This window comes from Camelus dromedarius, chromosome 22 (assembly GCF_036321535.1).
Source record: "Camelus dromedarius isolate mCamDro1 chromosome 22, mCamDro1.pat, whole genome shotgun sequence".
Taxonomy (NCBI): Eukaryota; Metazoa; Chordata; class Mammalia; order Artiodactyla; family Camelidae; genus Camelus; species Camelus dromedarius.
In genome coordinates this window covers 19,675,171-19,697,258 of record NC_087457.1, presented here as the reverse complement: position 1 = coordinate 19,697,258, position 22,088 = coordinate 19,675,171, and the positions used below count along the sequence as shown (strand labels likewise).

The following is a 22,088-nucleotide window of genomic DNA, read 5'->3' as shown; positions in this document are numbered from 1 at the left end:
CATTATTTTCTGCAGTATACATTTTACTTTGGAGAAAAATTCCATAATAAAACCTGATTTGAACTATATTTGATAAAGAATATAAGCATATTAATTTATTCTTTTTTCCTGTCATCTGAAACACATGTATTAAGTATTTACTATTGTACATTTTGCAAGTGGCTGCTAAGGACAGGAATGCATCACAGAAGTAAATGTCTATGGGCACATGGATATTTGTTTTACTAGTTATGGCGTCATGTTTCAAATGAGCGTGTGGGCACATCTGACTAATGTCATTCTTCTGTTTATTGAATGCAGGCAGTAATTCAGGAGGCTAGGATCAGATTCAAGGTTAGGCTTGCGAATTATTCCCAATATCCCCCACCTGAAATGATTAGGAGTTGCTCTTTGAGTCTCAGCTGTAATTTGCTTCAGGTTCAATGTGAATGATGAATGAACTCTGCACCCTGTTGGAACAGGAGGCTCAGCTTTTCCTCAGCTTTTTCCTTGCTCCCTTTGGGGCACTCTGTATACATCTTCTCTGAAATTTCCAGATTTGCTCCTTGTGTAGTAAAAACATATGTAACTCAAAGCAGTTTTGAGCCTATCTGTATAAAGAGGGATGCTAATTGTTAACCAGTTTCAGACACAGCATGCTCAAATTAACATTCCTTTTAGCATCTTCATTTTGAAAATCTCAAGTGAAATATTTTTATCTAAGGTCAAATAATAGTGGAATGAGAGTAAAGTGATCTTTAAAACATACATATATTATTAGCTGTGTGATCTTGGGCAGATAACTTTCCCTCTCTGGGCCACTATTTCTAACCATTTGAAAAAGGACAGCATTAACAATCTGGTACCCTAGAATCAAATCTATAAATATTTTCAACAGAGAGCTTTAAACTCGCTGCCACCAAATTTAGAGGAAATATAACCCATTACACAAAACCCAGATCATTTTCTTTCTCTTCTATCGGTAAAACTGCAGATCCTGCTTAGGTTGCGGTGATAACGGTGACTGCCAAGTGAAAGACATTTACCCTGGTGCCTTCTCTTTTAAAAAGCCAAATATAGGTTTAGCCAGCTGTGGAGCAGTAAATGAGATGTGAAGAGGAACCTGTGGGCTTCCTCCCTAAAGATGGGGGGGGGGGCGAGTTTTAAACCAGAAAGGCGGCAGTAACTTGACACCTGGGAAACTTGCCTTACCCTCTGGAGGGAGTCGGGTCAGGTAGGTGAGTAGGGTTATTTTGTTTCTAAAGTTGACCTACTCTAGGGGAATCACAAAGTAATCAGACTGACTTTGCGATCTCCGCCTTTATGTGTCCATCTGTAACTTGGGCATAAACTAGTGAAAATGCAGACGAGCACCTGACCGAGAGTCTACACTTGGAGGCTCCCAGGGGCCAGGAAGAGGGGGCGGGTCCCCACTCAGGTGGGCGTTCATGTCAGCGGAGGGTTGGCGATTTGGGGTCTCAGTCCCGCTAGGCAGGCCGCCTGGCAGAAGAGCGCCCACGAAGCAGGGATTAGCGGAGAAGCCACAGCAGATGAGGGGGGCGTCAGAGGAAGAAAGCAGGGGAGATGGAGGTCTAGGCTCCTTCGGGCTTTGTTCAGTTACCAGCTAGGCCCTTCTTTCCCGAGAAGCCAATTAGATCCCCGCTGGGGGATCATCTGACCTCTCGTCTCCCGCCAGGAGGGGCTTCGGTAAGGGCGGGGCTGGCGGTCGGCTCCCTGGGGACCCGGCCGCAGGCGGTGCGGGGGAGTCCCGGGCGACGCCGCGCAGACCGGCCCCGCCCCGCGCCCGCCAAGCCCCGCCCCTGGGGCTTCCCGGGCGCGCGCCGCCCCGCCGAGTCCGCGCGCCACGCCCCCCTGCTCGCGGGCCGCGTGCGGAGCCGCGCGTCCCGGAGGCTCCGGGACCGTGGCGGCGGGCGGCGGCGGCGGCGGCGGAGTAGTCCTCCGCGGGCCATGTCTTCTCCGGCCGTGGCGAGGAGCTCCCCACGAGGGAGTCAGGAGATGGCCCCCCAGCCGCGGAGCCGGGGCCGGTTCTGGGAAGTGGGCGGCGGCGGCGGCGGTGACCGGCTGGAGCGCGCGGCCGCGGAGTCGGAGCGCTGGGAGCTGCTGCTCCGCCGTGGGGAGCTGCTGGCGTTGGGCGGCCACCTGAAGGGAGCGCTGGAAGCGTACGCGGCGGCGCTGCGCCGCGGGGCCCCTGTCAGGCCGGAGTGCCTCGGCACCCTGGTGGACTGCCTGGTGTTCAACTACCGGCTCCGCCACGGGCTGGGCTGGAGCGCGGCCCCGGCGGCGGGTGCCCACCCCGGCGCCGGCGGGCTGCTCAGCTGCCTGGGATGCCGGGGCTTCCTCAGCGAGCCGGTGACCGTGCCCTGTGGCCACAGCTATTGCCGCCGCTGCCTGCGGAGACAGCTCCGTGCCCGCTGCCGCCTCTGCCGGGACCGGCTGCCGCCCGCCCCCACCTCAGTCGCTGATGATGAGGGGAACTCCCCGCGGCCGCCGCCTCTGGACGCCGCCATCACCGTCTCGGGCTTCAGGACCAGCGTCGTCCTCAACCACCTGGCAGAGAAGTGGTTCCCGGGCCAGCGAGAGCGAGCCCGGGCGGCCGGCCGGCTCGGGGAGCTGCTGCAGCAAGGACGCTACCGGGAGGCCCTGGCCGCCGCCTGCGAGGCACTGCGAGCAGGTGACCGCGCGGGCTCGGCGACCCCACCCTCCATTCCCCGACGGGCGGGCCGCCCTGCGCTCGTCTGCACCCCAGGGAAGCTTCCCCGAGACCTCTTGCCGCCCGCCGGTAGGGTCTCGGGTCCCGGACGCGGTGGGAGGGGGCGGCGCCCCGGGGTGCTTCGGTCACAGTGGGGATCGCCCACGAGCCGACTGTGACGCGGCGCGGGGTTCCCTCGGCCGCGGCCTGGCGCTGTGGCGGGCGCGCCCAGAGCGGAGCGGGGTGGCCGGGCGAGGCCGCCCGAGCGCGGGATGGGGTGGGAGTTGGGCGAGCCCGAGCGCCGCTCGCTTCCTGCCGCCCTCTTTCCGGTAATTGGCCTCCGGGGCCTGGCCGGGTCCGCCACGGGGGGACGCCAGCCGGGGCGGGGAGAGGATCCTCAGGCGAGGCTAGGCGTACAGCGTATACCTCGGTCTCCCACAAAAGACACCAGGGTAATTGGAAGCCCCGAGGGTCAGAATTGCATAAGCTGGGGCGGGTGGGGGGGCGGCGTTGTGTAACGGGTGACGTCCGGTGGGCGTGGCGGGAGCTTGGCGCCCGCACCCCGCACCCCGAGGCCACGCCGGCCGCCAGGCTTCGGGCGGGGGTCAGAGCTGCCCAGTGGTGTTAAAAGTCTTAGATGAAAAGGCCTGCAGAGTTGATTGCTCTTGATGGGTTTCAGCCTATTTCAAATCGTGCTTATTAAAGAAACACACGTGTGCTTGCTTTCGAATACACCTGGTTCACGGTAAAGATAAAGAGGTAGTCTCTGATCTAGTTGTCACGCTTCTGTTTGCATTTCAACTGGAATCAAGCTGTGTAGAGAAAGGCCTTGAAGATCTTTTGTCTATTTCTTCGCCTCCAAGAAGCAGTTTCTGCCTCCTAACCTCAGCTAGCACGATTCTTAAGATGATTTTAAGCTTTGGAAAGGGACATTGCCAGAGTGAGTTAGCTATGTAAAATGAAGAGTTGTTCATTAAATCGGTGGTTTTCTACCAGGGGAATTTTAGCCCCCGGGGACATTATCTGGGGCAATATCTGGGGACATTTTTGGTTGCCTCGCCTTGTGGGAGTGGTGCTGGTGCATCTACTGGGTAGAGGCCAGGGGTGCTGCTCAACATCCGATGATGTACGGGATAGCCTCCCACACAATGATCAGGGGTAAAATGTCAACTTTGTCACTGTTTAGCCTTGTGTTAAATAAGCATATTTCAAGATTAGTGTCTATACAAGCATGAATAATACTTGGGGAAATAATCCCCAAGAACATAGACTACAAAATATAAACTGATGTTAGGTATTAAGTGCATTTATAAACTATGTAACTGAAAGTATCTTTTGGTCTTTTACCCTAAGTGCTTAGTCATTTTGAACTAGTAAGTATGTTGAGTTGTTTAAAACCTTTAGAGTTCAAAGCACAAACTCGGATGTTTTCATATTCTTTCAGTATCTTTATGGGGAGCAGCAGTTATAAAATAGAACGATAGAGCCAGAACAAAAGAGATCTATTTGGACTACAAAATACTGAGGCACCTCAGCCTCTCTAGGTGAATAGAGTATGAATGGGGAAGTACAGACCATCTAGGACATGGTCCTTACTTTAAAAATGAAGAAACAGAAGCTGAGGTAGTGAAATGACTTGTCCCCAGTCACACAGCCAGCTGGTTGAAGAGGCAACACTATGTCCTCCAGTTCTCCTAAATGTTGGACCAGGGTTCATTCTATCTTGATAGTTCATTCAATGAAAATGTTTAACATAAATTTCCAAGGAATTTTTTTTTTTTTTTGGTCACTAGTGTAAAAGAAAGGATGAAACTTACTGACAGCAACATTCAGTATCAACTACTACTGATTTAGTGGTTTGACCTCTTAAATTAGGCATTTCATAAGAATTCAGGTCCTAATCCATGGAAGAACAGTGAGCACATTTGCTAATTAAGATCTGGCTTAGTGTTCTATGCCCAATAATCTTTTAATGAAAGAAGACTTGGGGCCTGGGATTTAGGATATTTTTTAACAGAAAAAGACTGATTTTTTTCAGTTTGCAGATTGCATATAGGAATTCTGTCCATTTAGTTGCTTAATTCTACTTTTGCAGGACTAGAACTCAAGCCTCCTGACTCACTTCATTCATTCATTTTCCCTTCATTGTTAGGTCTTTTAAAAAAATCACTAATTCCATACTAGAAAATGTGTCTGAATGGTACTAATGAGGATAACTTTTTTCATCTTTTGAATTTTTGGTGCACAGTGGTAGATAGACAACCTTAGTCCTAATAAATTATAGTTAGTAAAGTACATATATTAGGTGTGTATCAGTTTATAAGGGCATAAATACAAAGGTTTAGTAGAGTTATAAGTCTGTTTGTACAGTTAAGCTGTAACTTTTTTAGAGCTGGTTAGCTAGATAGACATTTGAAATGTATTTATATAATCATACAATTGTAATTACTAATGATACCTTCATTATTGTTGACAGTGGAAAAAGACCTTCGCTATAATTTCTTCATATAATTCTTACAATTAAACAAGTAAATACTATTAACTAGAAAAAAATAATCTAGTCTACAGTTGGCCCACACACATCCAAATTTAATCCCTGTCAACAAGAAAGGAAAGCTTGAAAACCTTTGCCAAAATCAGAACGTCCCCATTGAGATTACATAAGTTTCTGTTGAATTGAAATATATTTAGATAACATTTAATCCATTGATCTTTTGGTATTAACTCTCAGATGTTTCATAACTTTGTCTCTTTATTATTCAAGGATATTATATAAAAGTCTTTCCTGCTTTGAATCTTTGTTCTTAAGAGTCTATTCAAGTGATCCCACTTTACTATGCTCTCTTTATTTTTAATGAATTTTCACACTGACCTGCCACTCTTCCTTCGAAAGAAAACAACAGAACAGTGTAATTTACAGTTTGAACTGTTTTTTTTTTTAAATAAAGGTCATGAGGGGGAGAACAGTTTATTTAAAATACTTACAGAAGGAAATTATTGTCTTGAATACTAATTATATAGTCCTTGACTATTACCAAGTATTTAAAAATTCTTTGTATCATCTCATCTTCACAAAGAATCCTATGGAGTACTTTATCCTGAGAGGGAAATTGAGGCACCTAGGGTTAGAGATGCAGTCCAGCCTGGTAGTTAGAGCTGTGCAGGCTGGTGGCTGGCCACCAGGATTTGAATCCCCAGCACAGCCCTCCACCTGCTCCCTGGCCTCAGGTCTGTTGTTTAACCTTCCTGTTTTGGTTTACATATCTGAAAAGTGAGAATAGTCTCTGCCTCATAGATAGATACCAACGGTAACTATGGCCTAGGGCTGTTGTGAGCATTAAATGATTCAAAACAGGTGAAGTGCTTTGAATGGCGTCTGACAAAGTAAATACGTGGTGAATGTTAATTAAAATATTTTAAAAATGTAAAACAGTTGTGCTACAGCTAGGAGATGATTTAGCTAAAATTTGAAATCTAAATCTGATAATGACAAGTCCTGTTCTTTTCTACCACGTTAATATTACCAAAGTGAGAGTTAAATTCTGAGTCTTGCCTACGTTTGTTAATTAATAATTTTTTTGCATACATCAACAGAATACAGATACTGCAAGGCTTTCCTTATAAAAAGATGAGTCAAATTATAAGTAAATATTGAATAGATTTAAATAAAATGTAAAAGGTTTATAATACCTTAGTCAACTAGGTTAACATGAAGAGATTTTAATTTAATTCATCAGTAAACTTATGTATGCCCTAACATGCTGCAAAGTGCTTGAAACAGTGAACATTGACATTTATATGTTGCTTTATAGTTCAAAATATTTGGATTTCCATTATCTTAACTGATTCTTACAAAAGTTGGTATGAGTTAGGAGGGCATATATTAGTAACCCTAATTCACAGATTGAAGAAAGAAGCTCTAAGAGGTCAAGTGACTTTTTTAAGGCAAGTAAGTAAGCAAATTAGATCTGAAGAAAAGAGCTCCAAGAATTTTAAGCAACTTTTTAAAGGCATGCAAGTAACCAAGTTAGAACTGAAATCAGAAACCTGGTATGTGGATATTGCTTCTGAGACAGAAGTTGATTTTTTTAAATTAGCATATAAAACATAAATCTTAAGCATTCTCACTCTTCATTTAACAAGTATTTATTGAGTGCTTACTGTACACTACACATTATCTTAGGTGCTGGATATACAGAGGTGAGCAAAAGTTCCTGTCCTTAGTGAGTTTGTATTTTTTTGTTTCTTTAAAAACTGCAGCATATTGGTATTTATTGAAAATCACCGGAAAAGGGGCTCATTGCTTAATTGACTAGTAACAGACTGAGCATATGTGCAATATATCTCTGGTTCATCTTTTCTTTAATTCAGAAGTCACTTAAAGGATTTTTGCAGTGCCTCGGGGTCACTATAAAGATCAATTGTTCTGATTTATATAAAGAACAGCACATCCTAATTGATATAGAAGATGGAAAAAAGGTGGTTATATAAATGACTATTAACTGCTCTGTTTTAAATTTCATGTTTTTACTTGTTTTTTAATCCATTAGACAAATGCAAGATTTACTAAAATTCAGTTATCTTAGATATCTAGTTATTTGTATGTTAACTTTGGGTTTATTCATAATTCTTCTATTGGAATATTTCTAATGGGCTTAGATATAGTCAGGTGTAATTTTAAATGAATGTGTATAGTATTCTGCCTCTTAAATTATAAAGACATTTTTCAAAATTGTTATGTTTTACTATAGAAGGTAAATGATTTTAGAGAACTCTAAAATGCAAGATCAAAGTTTTTGTTCATTTTTTTTTTCCCTTTGGTAGGATAGGATCACTCTTGTTTTCTTTCTTCTTTTCTTTGGTTGTTGTTGTTAATGCTGCTTCTCTTTTTGCTCAGTCTGCACTATTGATCCCTAAAGATATTTCTCATCTGGCTAAGGTTTATCTGGATAAAAGAAAAGGTAGAAAATACTTTTCTAATACCTTGTACCAATATCTAGTCTCATTTCTTTATCAACTTATTTTGAAATGTTTTGTAATGTTAACAGTAACTTATTTATTGAGCACTGTGCTCACTGTTAACATGCGTGATCTTGTTTAGTCCACCACAGTCTGAAGGTGTAGTTTATCACTAGCATTTTGTAGGTGACGAGTCTGAGGTTCAAAGAGTTAGGTAAATGATCCAACATGGATCTGAGCCCAGATCTTCTGAATCCAGTACTTATGATCTAAAGCAGTATGCCAAATTACCATTTCTGAACTTTATTAATCAACCACTAATAGCTTGTCAATTGGCAGCTCTTAGTTTAACTGTGATAACCAAGTCCTGAACTTGATAACCAAGCCATACTGAACTTGATAAAGGAATAAAAGCAAAGGAGTTTGGTATTTTGGTTAGCCATTGGATTCTTGAAATAGCTCAGCAAATAAATCTAAGTAAAAGACACTCAGAGGAATGAGAAAAAGGATATGAACAAGGAATTACATGAACAATCCAACTAGTCAATAAATATATAGTTTTAAAGGTTAAACTCCCTGAAGAAATGCACATGAAAACAATGATGCTATTTTTCATTTGTTTTTCTAGGGAACAAAAATACAGAGCTTCTCGGGGTGTAAAATAAGTTTTTATAAAAGGAGGATTAGTAGAATGTAATGAAGACTATATCTCCTATGACTTTCTACACATTCAACTTTATAGAAAATAACTAAGGAAATAAGCTGATATAAAAGCTTATAGATGTTCATTGCAGTAGTTTTTATATTAGCAGAAATTAGAATAGGGAATTTTTAAATAGATGGTGTATAGAGTGGAATACTTTGCAGCCATTAAAAATCATGGACAAAAAAGCAGATTATTCACAGTACATATGGTATATTTCATGAAACAACACATTAAAAATGTAATCTATACACACAGGGAAAAAGCGTAGTCATATGTCCACACTGGTGGTTTTTCAGTCCATGAGAGCATGAATCAAGGAACATAAGGGATAGAGTTTAATGAATTTCTTTGTGGTGGTAAAAGGATTTTTAATTAATTTTATGTTATTTTCAAAGTTTATAAGTAACATTTTATAACTTTGATAATTTAAAAAGAGTTTCTTGAAGATGAAATAAATAAATGACATGTACACTCCTATTACTGCTAATCACATATCCCTAGGGATTGGAACACAGAGAAGGAATCCCCACTCTGGAGAACTCTCCCTCCTCAGCCCATGAAGTGCCTTGGACAGCTTAAGACTGGTTTCCTCAGATGTGTAGCAGAAGTTTATTTCAGTCTTTTTATTTGCCTAACGACTCACAACATTACTATGTCAAAGAGAAGGGAAAATGAGGGCATGAATTGAGGAGCTGAAGGGGATAGATTTTAATGAAATTCCCCAGTTTCGCAAACATTTATCAAAGCAAGAATCTGAGGATAGAGAGACAGTAAATAACAGAGGGTCTCAAAACCAGATTTTAAAATGAATAAATGCTACACACATACAGTGGAGGAACATAATCATAATAGCAAATACTTAAATAGTACTTACATGTACCAAGCCCTGTTCTAAGTACTTTGCACACATTAACTCTTGTCTCCTGAGTAACCTGTGAGGTGGATACTGTTATTAGCACAGAGGTGAACAGCAAGAACTCTGGAGCCAGGCTGCCCGAGGTAGCATCTTGAATCTACCACTTACCAGCTGTTTGGTCTAGAGCAAGTTACTTAAGCTCTCTGTGCTCAGTTTATCTATAAAAATGTAGACAGTGTTATACCCACATAATATTGTTCTGAAGGTTGTAAATCACTTAGAATGGTATATAGTTTCTTAAAATAATTTTTTTAAAAACTCAGTTTTATAGCTGAGGAAACTGGGGTACGGAGGTGTTTGGTAGTTTGCCCCAGGTCACAGCAAGTGAGTGGAGCCAGAAGTTGGATCCAGGCAGTCTGACTTCCAGGCTCGTGCTCTCGGGATGCTGAGTGGAGGTAGCCTCGAAGGAGAGCATCTTGGAAAAGTGACTGAACTGAGTTTTGTTGGATGAGAGAAAGTTATCCAGATCAAGGGGAGTTGGGGTGCTCTCACAAGGACTGGGATGACAAGGGGGGAGCTTGGTGAGAAAGGAAGGATGAAATAGAATGGCATGCGTGGGGTAGGATGAGGAGTTAGGAATTGCTGGGACTTCAAGTGGGAGGTTCATAATGATGGGAAGTAAAGCTGCAGAGATAGGCAGGAGCCAGGTGGGAAGAAACTTGGGTGTTGTGCTAAACTTGGGTATTGATATGTGGATGGTGAGGATATAGGTAAAACTGGAGGCAGGGTGTGTGGTCAGCAAGCTACTGCAATAGTCTTAATGATATTTTGGAAGCCAAAACCAAAGCTATTAGCAGTAGGGTTGGATAAGACTGGGGCCAGATTTCAGAAATAACATAGGAGGTACAGTTGACCAAGGTAAAGGTTTGATTTCGGGATCAGTGGTGTTTCTAACAGAATACAGTGAACAGACACCTTTATTAGGGGTCAGAAGTGGGAAGTGTACTGAGTTTGAGGAAAAACACAGCAGGCTTTTGGAAATTTTGATGCAGCTGAAGGTAGGGTGAAAAAAAATCAGGACTGAGGATAAAGGTGTGGGAGTTAAGTCATGCTCAGTACAGTTAGCCCAAATTACATCGGGATATTTTGTCACTTTTTCAAAAAATTGAGTCTATAATGTGCCAGGCACCGCATACCTGCAGTGGTGGACTGAGAGGCAGGCTCCTTCCTGGTGGCCTGTGCATGGAGGTGACTTGTTCATTCCAGTGTCACAGGGCCAGGTAGAGAGCAGACAGTAAATATTTGTTGCCTCTTTCAAACTTGAGTTAATGACACACCCAGGGCTGATTGCTTTTTTTTTTTCCACAGTTGCTTTTTGTAAAAGTTGACACTGAAGGCAGACATTCTGTGTGCTTTGACTGTTCAAAGGGCCTCAGTGGGTGCATTTGGCTCTTTTTTTGAATTAAGAAGGATTTGAAGGAAATACATGGTATGGCCCTAATCTCTTTTAAAACATATTGGGAGTTTGAACTCAACTTGATGAGGGTTTTTTTCCCCCCAGCAGAGTCAGTCAAAATAAGTATTCCATTGACATTTGAAGTTCTCAAGGAAAGCATGACCCAGGAGGAACTGGGGAGCAAGAGTTTTAAAATCTGACCCTCTCGTCATCTCTTTGTGGGGTATACCTCTCTTCTTATCTCCAGAACACTCGTTTTTTAGGGAGTCTCCATAGCCTGAGTGCCTTGAGATGAGAGTGACACAGTTTGGTGTTTGTTTTTTAATGTCTTTGCTTTGCTCGGAGTGGAGAAGCGTGGTAGATGGACAGGGTGTTTTAAAGCCGGAGATCTCAGCCCCTTCCCTCAGTGCTGCCCTAAAGAAGCTGCATAAGGGGGATCACAGAGCAGTGAAGGCCTTGATCAGAGGGGTGTGGTACCCGAGCTCCCAAGGTGCCCTGCATCCAGCACCACGCTGTGGGGACCGGCTGTAAAAGAAAACACGTGAGAAGGAGGAAAGCCCAGTAAGCAAACTGAGTGTGGAGTAGGCTGCTTGTTGGACCGCTAGCTCCCTCTCTTCTGGGGTGCTGGAGCGGAGACGCAGTCCCCAGGGTGCTGTTGGAAGCACCCCAGCTGTGGGTGGAAAACTGCCCGTCCTCATTGCCGTCGTCTCCAGGTCCGGGGTTTGGCTGCTGCTGCGTTGGTTACTCCTTCTTGGACGGTTTAGCACAGGCCGCTCTCCATTTCCCAACACCAGTCACGCTTGTCAAATCCAGATCCCATGACGCCATTTCACAACAAAATTGAATTTAGTTAAGATTGTAAGCTCCTCCAAGACAGGGCTAAAGTAAAAACTGTAAACTGCTCCAGGGTCTGGCTCTATACTAGGACTCTTCGTTCTTGATTGATTAATCTTATGGAGCTTTCCATTTCTGGAATTTTTCATTGGTATAAATTTGAGGGAACCATGTGTTTCCAGTTCTCAGGCACCAGCAACTGAAAAAGGCCTGTCTAATTTAATTGTTAAATCGAGAGTTTTCTGAAGAAAAGCAGTCATTTAAAAACTAGAGTAAATCAGGGAGCTATTTAGGAGGTTTTTTGTTTTGTTTTGTTTAAATAATGAGGCACTATGGACTTTATGCCCTTCCCACAATGAATGCTTTATTTTATTAGCGTACATTTTCGAAGCTTTCAAAGATGAATAACTTTAAAAGAAGAGTCTAGTTAATGTCATCTGTAGATGTACTGAAAATTAGTTTCTGGCTTAGTCTTCAGTTTTAGAATCTATGTACCTGTAGTAATTGATTATAGTATAAATGAACCAACTAAGTGCCTGAAATTTTGAGTGCTGTTGGATACTAGTTTGGTTTCTCAAATAGAGACACAGCACCTGGTGAAATTATCAACAGAGATTTTTTTCCCTTAAATATTTGAAATTAAATCTGTTTTGGGACTGTCCAATACTGTTCTTATTAATGGCAGGAATTAAAATTTTTTCCCTCTTGAGAAAGCTGACTCATTTCCTCTAGAACCCGTTTCCTCCAGAAGCAGGACCACTGTGCGCCCTCGTAAGCTTATGCCTTGGTCAATTTTTGTAACTATGGGGATTCCACGTGCAATAGCTACACATATGGTCCTTTATAAATGAAGACTTTGAAACGAGGTATAGAAAAGTAAGATTTACCACAAAAAGGCAAATCTTCTAAACATCTGAGACATAAGTCTTTTAAACCTTTACAGAATGACCTATTTTAAGAAAACAGTCATTTTCTTAGGGGTGCTTATTCATATTATAAAAATATTTTCAGCTTTTTAGCATAACTTCCTCCACTACAATAATCTACTCACAATGATCTGATATAACTTATAGATAAATTTCAGCATGTTAGTGGGTTGCACATGTACTATGCTTGGTTCGGTACCTTGACTTTGGTGGTTATTGACTAGGATCACTAAGTCAGTTCTTAATCTAGTATGATGTACTTTGTGGATTACACAATAATCTTTTAAAAATAATCAAACCTTCATAACATATTTATTTCAGAACCCAACGACTTGACTCTGAAAATTTACAGAGCTGAATCATATGCTGGTCTCCAAGAGTTTAAGGCAGCTATAGAAGATTTAAATGCAGTTCTCTTTCAACTGCCAGATTGGCCTGAGGTAAAATTACTGTTTTACATTTGCATACATTAAAAAATTTCAGCTGTAAGGAACATGCATTCAATTATGGTTGTAAGTTATAACACAATGGATTGGTTGATTCTTTAAGTAAAACATATAGAATTTTAGAAATCTAGGGTCAATATTTTGAGTGGGTGAATATCATCTGACAGTTTTTTAAACTATTAAGGAACCTTTGTTTCCTAACTGAATTCAAGGCACAGAAAAAAAAAAGAGACTTTAGTATACAGCATTTCCTCAAAGAGATACAACTTGGCCATATTGTGAAGATGAATCCAAACTGGTTATCAGTGGAGGTGGTTTATTAAAAGAAAGAAGTCCTTGAGGCTGAACAACTGACCGAGGCACTGTAACAGAACTAGGTGATGAGGCAGTGATTTCATAGATGGGAGCAAAGCAGGTTGCCTTGCCTTTGCTGTTTTAAAAAAGACTTGCGGTATGTTTGCCATGTATGATCAGTTTACTAATTCTCCTTCTTATCAAATTGCCAAGCCAAATCAGTTCATCTCCCATATATGTTCTTTAAACTAGAAGTTTTTCTTTTATGTGACTTTCCTCCATTCAAAGCTGTGCCTTTGAAGACAGTATAATACGGATGCTCTAAAAATTATGAATTAATATGGAAAATGATGCAAAATCCCATGATGGCATGACTGGTTAGTACACATCAAATATATGTTAAGAATAAGAGGGAAAATGATCTGTATGGACAACTTTAAAACTGTTAAAAAGGAAAGAACCCTCTGGACTTAGATCACATACTTAGAAATGTGGTTTTGGAGTCCTTTTCTGGGCCTCAGATCCCCCATAAGTGCCTCTCCAGGGTAGGGTGTAAATATGCCTTTAAAATGCACTGGGCTCCTTAGAGTCTAATTTTGAGTTTCAAAATGAGCATTTCTGAGCAGACTTTTTTTCCTTGATACTGATTTAAAAAATTTTTCTATCAGTAAAAGTTGTGTATATGTGCTTTTATTGAAGGTCTACTTCAGGAAAGGAAAAGTCCTCCATGATGCTGGTTTTTTAGGTGATGCCTTACAACTATTTCTTCAGTGCTTAGCGCTGGATGAAGATTTTGCACCCGCACGGCTAGAAGTAGAAAAGGTAATCAGTTTACCAACTGTAATACTTCAAGACAGGTCTACGTACAACACAGGTCTTTTTAAAGATGCTAATTAGAAACTTGGGGTGAGAACGTAAGGAATGTCCATAAGTCAAATTTAGTAGCAGTTTGACAAATGGTTTTCATATTCATCTATTTAATGTCTGAAGTTCTTACTGAAATCAAAACATTTCATGTGGAGATAGTTAAATGCATTATTTTTGCTTAGTTAAATTTAAATGTTCTCTAATAGTTTGTTCCATGGGAGCCAGACTAATCATCCTTAATTAAACACTGTTGTTATGATGTTCCTGCTCAGGAATTTTTATTGGCTTCCCTTTGCCTTTCACTTCAGGTCTAAGCTTTGCTTGCTTTCCATGGTTGCAATAGTATTGCCCCACTCAATTTGTTTTGCCATAATTTTCTCAGTACTCCATACATCACTTTCCAAAGTTTGTTCAGTGGTATGTTCGTAGATGTTAATTAAGAGGAAAAAGGGAGGGGGTTCTGTGATCAAATGACTTTGGGAAACACTGGGTTAAACCAATTAAACAGGTTTCTTCAGAACCTTCTCAGAGTTTTTGCTTTGCTAGCATGACAGTAACATTCAGCTTTTGTCAAATTTACCCACAAGGGATCTGGGAAGACTAGGATTTGAAAAAAAACTTGGGGGAGGGAATCTACCTTAAGACAATTTCAGTGCCTAGTCACGATGCTCTCCTCAGTGTCCCCTAAACATGCCACATTATTTATCACCTTTGCAGTATTTCTAAGAGTGTAGCTTTTTGTCAGAATCACCTTGGGTGCATGGTAAACACAAAGATTCCTGGGCCCCACCACAGATCTTTGGAATTAGAATCTCTAGAATTGGGGCATAGTTTTAACAAGCACCTTGGGAAATTCTTACGTACCTTGAAGTATGAGAGCTTTCAAATTTTTCTCAGATCCCAAATGCCTATGAATACAGCTAACATTGCTATATTCTCTTGTGAGGTTTGTCGGCACCAATTTAACAAAAAATGGTTTACTTTTGTGTTTTCTGAGTATTCTCTATTTGCTAGTGTTATCTCCCTGGTGAGACTGCAGACTTTTTAGAGGCTTATGATTTTGCATTTTCCATGCTGCTGGATATCCTTATATTTCTGTAAATATTTGTTGGTTAATAAGGTCAGGTGAATGCAAAACAACTAATGCTTTGTTTTTCCCCAATATGCTTTTTGCAAATTGTGGTACAATGTACATATAATCAAATGCATGGATTTTATAGTTCAGTGAGTTTTGAGAAATTATACCCTCATGTAATAGCATCCAAATCAAGATATGGAATATTTCCATCACCCTAGACAGTTCCCTAGTTTCCTTTCCAGCAAGGCCACTATCTCCCTGCTTCCAGAGGGCACTACTGCTGAGATCTCTATCACCAAAGAACAGTTCTGCCTATTCCAGACCTTCGTATACATGGAATCATACAGTGTGGACTTTTTTCTGTCTGGCTTTTTTTTTGCTCAACATAATATTTTTGAGATACATCCAGTACTTTTTTTCTTTTTTATTGTTCACCAAGCATCCCATTGTATGCACATACCACAATTTGTGATACAGTTAGTGGTGATTTTCATTTGGATTGTTTCTAGTTGGTGTTGCGAACATTCTTATACAAGTCATTTTGTGGACATAGGTTTTTTTATCTCTTCAGTAAATAAGAGTGGAATTGCTAGGTTCTAGGGTAGCTGTGTGTTTAATACCTTTTTTTTTTTAACCAGGGGAAATGTAAAAACATATCCAAATATTTACATGTCTGTTCAGTAAATGGGGTATTGCTTGAGCACCTACCAAATATGCACACTTGCACACTTTTGTTGACATTGTATATATTTCCTCTTTCTTTACATTGTAACAAGCCATGAATAATTTTGATTTTTGTATGTTGAGAGAGAGCACAACTGAAAAACCATACCTCCAAACTGAGACTTAAAAAGTGCTCTGCTGTACATGTACACATAGCTTATTGGACCAATTTGAATCCCTTGCATTTCCTTCTAGCCAGGTTCCTCCTGTCTCAGCCACCCCGATTCTTGAGAGTTTTAGACATATTCCTGAGAGAAGCACCCAGAAATCTGGATTCTGCAGCTGCCTTCCATAAGGGACAGCTGCCCTGTGGTGACCACCCAAGCTGGGCAGTGGCAATTGCCTGTGCAGGTCCCTTGTTGAGGGAAAAGCTAAATTCAGTGTAAACACATTGAATTTTAGAGTTTTGTAGTTAAAGGCCCAAGTTCACATAAACACTCTTAAGTCCAGCCTTAAAATATACATTGTAATGAACTATGAACTGTTTTGACAGGATGAGGCTTGCTAATATTCAGAGATAGGTATTTTCCACTTCTCTTAAGAGCTCTTTTTACAAACCTTGTATTAAAACGCCTGCCTTTACCTTGAGCACCTTGGCAGGCCACCAGTCTAACCACCCCCACACCTGTCTTCTGATTGGTTTCTTTGGGGTAATTTGACCCCATTCAGGCACCCCTTGGTTTTGCAGGACTTTTTTCATCATTATGGAAGCTCTGGTTTTCACTTCACCTGTTCCTTCTCTGTTCATTAAAATAATGTTGGCTACAAGTTTTCTTTTTCCTTTTTAAGTTGATCTAGAGCTGGCTTACAGTATTACATTAGTTTCAGGAGTACAACATAGTGATTTGGCATTTTTATAAGTTATACTCCATACGAAGTTGTTATAAATTTGCTATAAATTTTCTAAAAATTCTTAAATATTAGGTAACTATACTAAATTACCAAATATTTTATACTTTCCATTACTTTTAACAATATTTCTCTTTCAGATTTTATGTGATTTATTATCACCTGAAAACTTAAAAGAAGGCCTGAAGGACTCTTCCTGGAGTTCATTACCATGTATTAAAAACAAACCTTTTGGTTTTCCTTCATTAATGGAAGAGTCTCACTCAGCCAGTGAGCTTAGCCCAGAGCAGGTAAGAGGGTGAGGAAAAGATGATCACAGGCTTAGTGTATCTGTTTCTTTATGGGTTATGATCTTCACTTTCCTGGTTTCAAGTATTAGACTCTATTTAGGTACTTTTAACCTAGTAAGCATGTCTAAATAGGGTTTCATCTGTAGCCTTTTATTTTACACTAAAAACTTTTATGTAAAATATTTGCTTATTAATCGCAGTGTTAAGTCACCTGAGCATCAGAAAACTTTCAGGGTCTTGGGAAATATAAAACATTGTATTTATTTTAGTTTCCTTGAGGAAAGAAACAACTATATTAGCATAACTACTTAAACCTCATTATAACATAAATCAGCTGATGTCCAGGGCTATGTAAGTACTGGCAAAAATCATTTACTTGCCAGGGTTTTAGAATTAAAAGTTGGTGTTAAATTATAAGACATCAAAGTTTTATTTCAGTTTGATTCTTGGCGAGAGCAATAAGGATTGTAAAGAAATACAGTGAGTTACTCTTGTGTATTGTATTTTTGTAGAGTGAAAACATAGCAGCAGTCACTTCGGAGCTTGTCAAAGGAAGCTTAAACCGGGCTCGGTCAACACAGGCTATAAATTCAACAGAAATGCCTGCCAGAGAGGACTGTTTAAAAAGAGTGTCCTCAGAACCTTTACTATCTCTTCAGGAGAAAGGTGTTCTGCTGAAAAGAAAGTTGTCTCTGTTAGACCAGGATGTGATTGTAAATGAAGATGGAAGAAATAAGCTGAAAAGACAGGGAGGTAAAAATTTCACTACACTGATAAAACACATTGGTTTATTTAGAATGGCCTTCAAACTTTTTCCTAAAGAAGATCATCCTCTCTATTTTTTTTTTTTAACAGAAACTCCCAGTGAAGTCTGTACGTTTTCATTAACTTACGGTGACATCCCAGAAGAATTAATAGATGTCTCAGATTTTGAGTGTTCCCTCTGCATGAGGTAAGTATGTGAAATTTTATAAAGATGAATATTTTATATTAGTGTAAATAAAATACAGAGTAGATAAACATAATCTACTCTGTAATAACAGGCAATGTGAAGTTAACAGAATACTGGATTAAAAACCAAAAGATACGAACTTTAGTCCTAGTTTCCCTTTCACTTCTTGGGCATATAATGCAATCTCTGAACCTTATTTATTAGCTTTTCTTTACTTAGAAAGTGGGGTCAGGATTTGCATAGCCTATATTGCAGCCTTGTAAGAGTCAAATGACTAAGATATAAAAAGTATCTGGGGAAATTGTACTATAAAAGCTTTCTTTGTTATTAGTGAGACACTGATATATCCATGGTTTTAGACTTGGGTAAGAATTCTAATGATGTGTGTATGTGATTCTGCCTTGTTTTATATCTTAAATCTAAAATCCTTTTTAAGTAACATTGGATATAAGCATTTCCGTTATATAGAATGCTTATAATACTGAGACTGATAGTTCTGAAAGAACATTTTCCATTTACATGAACTGTGCAGGGAGGCAAGAGAACTGCGTGTAGCGCCCAGTGTTGGCCACACCAGGCCAGTAGTGACGAGCTGTATTTCTGAGTGAATCCCTTAACTCTGAGTCTTGACTTCTTCATCTGTTAGAGGAGGGGATTAGACCCAGACAATTTCCAAAGTACCTATACCTCTAACAATACTTTTAGGAACTTCTGTAGTATCATGTTTCAGGAAATAATTATAATGTATGGGAAGTTAGTTTTTCCATATTGTTTGAGTATCAACATCTGGTATTAAGCCTTAAATTTCTTTAGGATTCAATGGTAATATTTAGTGGATTATTTTTAATGAATTTTATAAAGAAAGCCAATTTGAAAGTGATGATAAAATAAGAATCTATATAAAAACAAGTGAATAAGTATTAATGATATATTTTACATAGTTTATTTTGCAATAAGCCTTTGAAGTCTGGTGTGGTTTTTAGATGTACTGCACATCGCCATCTGGACCAGCCCCATTTCAAGTGTGTGGCAGCCACGTGAGTGGCAGTTGTCCTAGTCAGTACAGCTCCAGGCCCCCAGCAGGAATCTCTGTTGGTTGCAAACTTTTAAAGGTTCAGGAGGATGTAACTGCATTTACCACCACCCGTTCCGTTCTCTGCTGCCCACCGCACCCTCCTTCCTCCTCCTCTACATAAAGATTAGTGTTGTGGTTCTGTTACTTTGTTCAGTTTTCCCAATGGATAGTTTAATATAAAAACTAACATGTATTTTGGTTGATTTCAGGTTGTTTTTTGAGCCAGTAACAACCCCCTGTGGACATTCATTCTGTAAGAATTGTCTTGAGCGTTGTTTAGATCACACACCATATTGTCCCCTTTGCAAAGAAAGCTTAAAAGAGGTAAACATTTTTATATTTACCTGTTTATTGGTCTTAAGTGTGGCAATATCATTTGATTTCTGTTCAGCTATAGAAATAGTGATGATTATGTTTAGGATAAATTATATTATATATGCTTATGTTGAGGATAAATTATATTATATATGCTAAGTGACCAAAAAGGATCATGTTTCACTACCCCACATGCAAGAGTCAGAGAAAAGCACATTTGGAGAGGATAGGAGAAAGGAGACGTGTTCTGGAGACCAAGCCCCCATACTTAATTTTTTTTTTTTTAACAAAGGAGGTGTGGTCAAGTACCTGATCAGGAATATATTGAATTTTCATGATGACAGTACTGGGGAAACCCAGCTGCCCTGCCTCACACCCCCAGTAATAGGCTAGATCTCAGGCCTGGTCCCAGCCCCTTAACATCTAGAACAACTCTGTCCAATAGAACTTTCTGCATTGATGGAGATGCTCTGTATGCTGTCCAGCATGGTAGCCACTGGCCATGTGTGTGGAAGTGTAGCTAGTGTGACTGAGGAACTGTATTTTAAACTTCGTTTTATTAGTTTACAGCTAATTAGGCACACGTGAGTAGTGGCCACCACACTGGACGCACGGCTGTAGGAAGTGGTGGACTGGCAAGGAGAGAGGGAGGCACAGCTTCCCACACTCATCCTCGTATAGTCAGTGATCCACACTAACCACCTGCTTTAGTAAAGTAGTGGATCTCAGGTGGTACCTTCTGTAACCAGTGGGGGCGGCACCCTCTCAATTGTGCTTCAATGATGGGAGATCCCCAAAGCTGAAGGCAAAGCCTGATAATTCTGAGCTCCAACTGCAGTGGTAGCAATTATCAGGGAGATTGAGTCTGTCTCTGGATTGTCTGGGGAAAAAAAGTGTCTTCCAAATATGAATAAGAAATTGATAAAACCATTTTGCTACTGAAAATACATGGTTATTTCCTGTGTAGGAAACACAGCTCATATGTATAGATATCATCATAGCATGTGTGTATTGTTATGTTCGCCGTAATATAGCAGGCCTATGTGTAGTAAAACACAAGACCACATGTAGAATGTTCACAAAGTCAGGAAACATAAGGTGAAAAGCTCATTATTCTTAAAGAGTTTGTTAGTTATATTTTCAGCTAATATACTCAAGTGTTTTCAGGTGAAGTACCCTAAACATGCTGTCTTTCCTGATTTCCCAGAGTTTTTATATACTTTCATGTATTATGCTGGTTTTTTAGATTAAAATTTAGATACATTAAATTTAAATTTAGAAATGTCTCACCTTAAAAAATGTCTGGAGTTTTAAGGAAAATGAAATAATTGTTAGTTAAAAATATAACTAACATACTAACTTTATCCTGTGTCCTGACACTGAAGACACCAAGACACCCTGTGTAATTGGTAAAAATCTAAATATATATTTACAAAAGTAAAATTGATATGCTCTACAATTTTCTGCTTTTCCTACATGTCATTTTATTTTGCTCATTTTTTCATTTGAATACATTTTAAAGATTGATTTTTGTAGCAGCAAACTAGTCCAATGATATAACATTTTCCTATTGTTGGGCACTTTTTTTTTTTTATTTTTAAGTATACTGTGCTTTTTGTCTTTGACTCATTCCTTATGATAAATTTTTGTGAGGTGAATTACTGGGTCAAAGGCCACATATTTATAAGACTCTAAAAACCAACTGCCAGATTGCCTAGGTCCTGAGAAATGTACAAATTTAAGACTCTTACCAGTAACATAAGAGAGGCTGTATTTCCCAAATTAATAGATTAGTTATAAATTTTAAAACATCTTTATTGATTTAATAGAAAATGGGAATAAAATTGCTTTTATAATGTCTGTAATTTGCTTAATTTTATAATAAATTCTTCAGTTATTTGTGTACATATTCTCTGCTCAAGAGCACTTCTTTCCAGGCTATAGTCCAGTGGTTCTCCAAGTATGTTCCTCTGGCCAGCAGCATCTGTGCCCCCTGGGAACTTGTTAGAAATACAAATTCTTAAAGAAGTTATGACAAATATGTACAATGGGATATTACTCAGCCATAGAAAGAATGAAATAATGCCATTTGCAGCAACATGAATGGACCTAGAGATTATCATATTAAGTGAAGTAAGTCAAAGACAAATATCATATGATATCACTTATATGTGGAATCTAAAAAATGATACAAATTTTATTTACAAACCAGAAATAGACTCACAGAGATAGAAAACAAACTATGGTTACCAAAGGAGGAAAGGCTGGGGAGGGATAAATTAGGAGTTTGGGATTAACAGATACACACTACTATGTGTAGAATAAACAGTAAGGACTTACAGTATAAAACAGGGAACTATATTCAACTTTTTGTAATAAACTATAATGGAAGCGAATCAGAAAATATATGTGTGTGTATACACACACACATATGGATGTATAACTGAATTGTTTTGCTGTACACCTGAAACTAACAATGTAAACTACACTTCAATAAAAAATAAAATTGAACATGAGGAATATAGTCAATATTTTATGACTATAAATGGAGCATAACCTTTATTTTTTATTTATTTATTTTACAACATATTTTAAAAGTTGAAGTATAGTTGATGTACCGTATTGTATGTTACAGGTATACAATATAATGATTCACAAATTTTTAAAGGTTATATTCCACTTACAGTTATAAAATATTGGCTATATCCCCCATGTTGTACAATACATCCTTGCAGCTTATTTTATACCTGATGGTTTGTACCTCTTAATCCTC

General features: G+C 39.8%; 1 protein-coding gene across 4 annotated transcripts in view; it reads left to right on the top strand.

Moving 5' to 3' along the window:
* The first annotated feature begins 1,858 nt into the window (after positions 1-1,858).
* LONRF1 (LON peptidase N-terminal domain and ring finger 1) overlaps positions 1,859-22,088 on the top strand; it is a 39,097-nt gene continuing 18,867 nt past the window's right edge. For all 4 annotated transcript variants that reach the window (XR_010377342.1, XR_010377341.1, XR_010377343.1 and 1 more), the window contains exons 1-7: positions 1,859-2,671; positions 12,748-12,866; positions 13,866-13,988; positions 16,824-16,973; positions 17,486-17,726; positions 17,829-17,925; positions 19,210-19,324. Coding sequence is in view for 1 of the 4 variants with exons in the window: in XM_031440190.2 (XP_031296050.2) it covers positions 1,948-2,671; positions 12,748-12,866; positions 13,866-13,988; positions 16,824-16,973; positions 17,486-17,726; positions 17,829-17,925; positions 19,210-19,324 (1,569 nt within the window). In the remaining 3 variants the exon portion in view is untranslated. The remainder of the gene's footprint in view (positions 2,672-12,747; positions 12,867-13,865; positions 13,989-16,823; positions 16,974-17,485; positions 17,727-17,828; positions 17,926-19,209; positions 19,325-22,088) is intronic.